This window comes from Morone saxatilis, unplaced genomic scaffold (assembly GCF_004916995.1).
Source record: "Morone saxatilis isolate NCDOM2014 unplaced genomic scaffold, NCSU_SB_2.0 Contig9, whole genome shotgun sequence".
Classification (NCBI taxonomy): domain Eukaryota; kingdom Metazoa; phylum Chordata; class Actinopteri; family Moronidae; genus Morone; species Morone saxatilis.
Genome location: NW_023340268.1, coordinates 9910764 through 9914106, shown reverse-complemented (window position 1 = coordinate 9914106; position 3343 = coordinate 9910764). Strand labels below are relative to the sequence as shown.

Below are 3343 nucleotides of genomic sequence, written 5' to 3'. Positions count from 1 at the left end.
TGTGTGTGTGTTTCAACCAGTGGTTTTGTCGCAGAACAACATGTTCTGTGTGACTCAGCTCCCCATACAGTGATGGCAAGCTTCACTGCTGATCTTTTTCACATACTTCATTCTCTTTTTAATCAACTAGATTTACTATTTTTGTCAAGAAAAACATAATTTCTTATTTTTACTTTAATTAGAATCACAACTCCACAGTTGTATGCCTCCGCAAACCAATCAGTTTGCAATTTGATCAGTGCTACAACAATATCAGGTATAATGTAGAGCAAGGAATACCTATAATGAACCGTATTTACCGTCACATGTAGGTAAGGGGTGGCTCCACCAGTGGTTCTTCTCACATACTAGCGGTTCCTCATGGCTGAGTCTGTAGCCAGAATCGCAACCAAATGATACTGTGGAACCGATGGAGAAATCCTGCCCATACCGAATACCATTGACAGGGATACCAGGGTCCAGGCATGAGTAGCTGTCCACTGTAACACCTGAAAAAAAGGTGATTACATGTCTAAATGGTATGCACATAAAACAAGACTTTTATCTTTAGTTTTGCTGATCTGCATAATCTCCACATAAAGCACCATTCTGTGCAACCATGGTTTTCTTAGGTAATGACTGCACGTGAGGCAAGGTTGTAGACTGTTTCTGGTGGGTTACTCGTGCAATTTTGTCTGACATCCCGCACACCTACTGTTATGTTTGTGCTGTTCTGTTATGTACATAAAGTGCATGTGTAATATTCTGATCTGTAGAAGACGTAGCATGGTGGATAATATTAAGTCAGGTTTGTATCTATGAATGCATGTCTACCTGTGTATATGCATAAACAGGCTGTTTTTGTTTCTGACTTACTTTCATATAATATTTTGAAGCCAGCGTTTGATCGGCTGTTATCGGTGGTAAACAGCAGGTAAAGAAAGTTGCTGCTGCTGAATAGGAACTGGGGCACCTGGGTACCATTAAAGGAGCCAACCAAAGGAGACAGGAGGTTTGGCCCATCGTGGATCTCCAGAAAGTCATAACCCAGCTCTGTCTGAAACCTGTGAGACAACAATATAAGAACATCACAATGCTGATGATGATTTATTTATAAAGTGAAACTCTCATTTTAAAATAAAAGCTTTCACATTTCATTTAAAACAGTTAGGACAACACAAAATGGGAAACAAGTTCAATGTAATTTTCTTCACATAATGCTCTGCGCAGCAGTCATACCAAAACATTAAAGCAAGACCTTGTCAAGGCAACATAATGCTGATGTTGAATCACTTTGATGGCCAATTGGTCCTTAAAACCTGCTAAATTTCCATCGCAAAGCTTTATAATAATGACTATTGATCTAAGATAATTTTTGTACATTTGTGGGGTTTTTGTTTAATTGGCAAAACATGCTGCAGGGAGACAGAAAAAGTTTAAGAGGTCCAGTCTGTCGAGCCCTCTGTAAGTTGTTGAGCCAATATTGTTAAATGCACTTTACAATGAAATAAAGCTGAAACAGAAACTCAAACCAATAAAAAATGATTTTACTGGATCCTCTTAAGTCTTGTTTTTATCACCAGTTCACGGCTCAGAGAACATATAACATAAACCAAAATATTACCCAGCCTTCCTAATCAATATACAACTCCCAATATTAATTATACAGCCTATGAAATTTAAGAGATAATTATTATACTCGTGGTGAATTCCCATAAATTTTAAGTCCTGTAAATCTTTGCTTGTCAGAAGTAATTGATGGTAAATCTGAAGAATCTGCACAGTTCTGCCCCTTCAGAGCTCTGAGAGTCTTTATAATATGCAGAATCAAAGAATTATGCCACCCACCTGTCAAATGTGATTTTGATGGAGCGTCCTGGTTCTGATTCAATCACCCACTCGCAGCTAAGGGAATCTTTGTAGTACCCAGGCCACCCAGGAGACAAAATCACTCCACTTGGGGCTGAATAGTGGCCTCCACATGGGGCTGAAGGAGCAGAGGGGACAGAAAGAGGGGAGTGAGGGGATATATAGAGGATACAAACAAAACGGAAGACCAGAGATGATTTGGAATCAAAACCACCCAAGGATAGTCTGGACTATAGCTTTAACTACTGACCATTAGTCCAAAGACTGTCACACTGTCATTTGACATTAAACATTTTTTGGCCACTTGGGGGCAGTGAAACAAGTTGTTAACAATGACAGATATGGCAAACATGTTAGCAGTTTCCTATTTACACATCAAGCAGAAATGGAACAAATAGACAGTATAATTAAAAACATGTAGACTTCCCCATTGGCTATTTCAGGAACTGCAACTCATTTTGTTGCTTCCGTGTTGGATTCATTTGCCAACCACGGAGATTGCCACTTGTGAGCAACATTAGCATTCTTTTAGAGTTGTGCTTCTGTTTTGATGTCCACCAAACAAGGAGGGAAATATTTGCCTCTTTAGCTGCTAAAATGCTCCACTATATTTAATAGCTACTTGCTAACTTTTGTGTACTATTTTCGGTGCCATTTGGTGCAGGTCGTGTTTAATGGTTTTATCTGAGCTTTTGTTCAAAATAACACTGATGAGAGCGGTTAGAGTGAATGAGAGAGAATGAATAAAGGTAACAATAGCATAAAACATTGGCAAGCAAGAACTTCATCATAATCATCATCAAAAACCATCAATGAGTTTTCAGCAGAATGTCAATCGTTATCACAAGGTTACATTAGCCAGAAGCAATTCTGTTCCAGATTTATTTTAAATTAGATCTTGTTTTAAGTTTAGTGTCTGAAGTTAATTTGTTCTGGTCTGTACCTGCTGAATATAAATTAGTGGCTTTTCTATCCAAGTAGCTATAGATACAAATTAGCTACAAAGGATGTGGGGATATTAAATTACCCGCAGCGCAATTAGCACGGCCTTTTCTTTGTATCATCAACAGTTTTATCAAGAGTAGCTGTGTTAGAAATTTCTCTAAAGTTAATTATATCTGCTGTTGGAGTTGTATCTAAAGCACTTAAACAATCTCTATTCTTTGTTCCCTCTGAGCCAGGTCAAATTTAAATTTATTTTTTTCTTTCGTACAAGCTGTTGATTAGGCATTCTGCTCATTTCACTCTGACAAATTATTATATTTCCTAATGGTAATATAATTACCATTATAAATATATTTGCCATTTAGTGTGAAATAGAAATTAGAATATTATGATTTTTTTTGTCAAAGTGGACAAGTGTGATGACTAATAAGCTGACTTCAATTGAATTTTTCTTCATCACGGTTTCTTTTAATAATATACCATTATGATCAGTGTGCGAAATACGGGGGGGTTAACCCATGAGACCCCCTGAAAGCCTCAAAAGCAAAAT

General features: G+C 37.5%; 1 protein-coding gene across 1 annotated transcript in view; it reads right to left on the bottom strand.

Moving 5' to 3' along the window:
- The window catches only part of LOC118343277 (CUB and sushi domain-containing protein 3-like), a 323719-nt gene that overhangs the window by 75041 nt on the left and 245335 nt on the right, over positions 1 to 3343 (bottom strand). Inside the window, 3 exon segments of the mRNA XM_035682048.1 lie at positions 300 to 488; positions 856 to 1043; positions 1828 to 1966. Of these exon segments, the coding sequence (XP_035537941.1) occupies positions 300 to 488; positions 856 to 1043; positions 1828 to 1966 (516 nt within the window).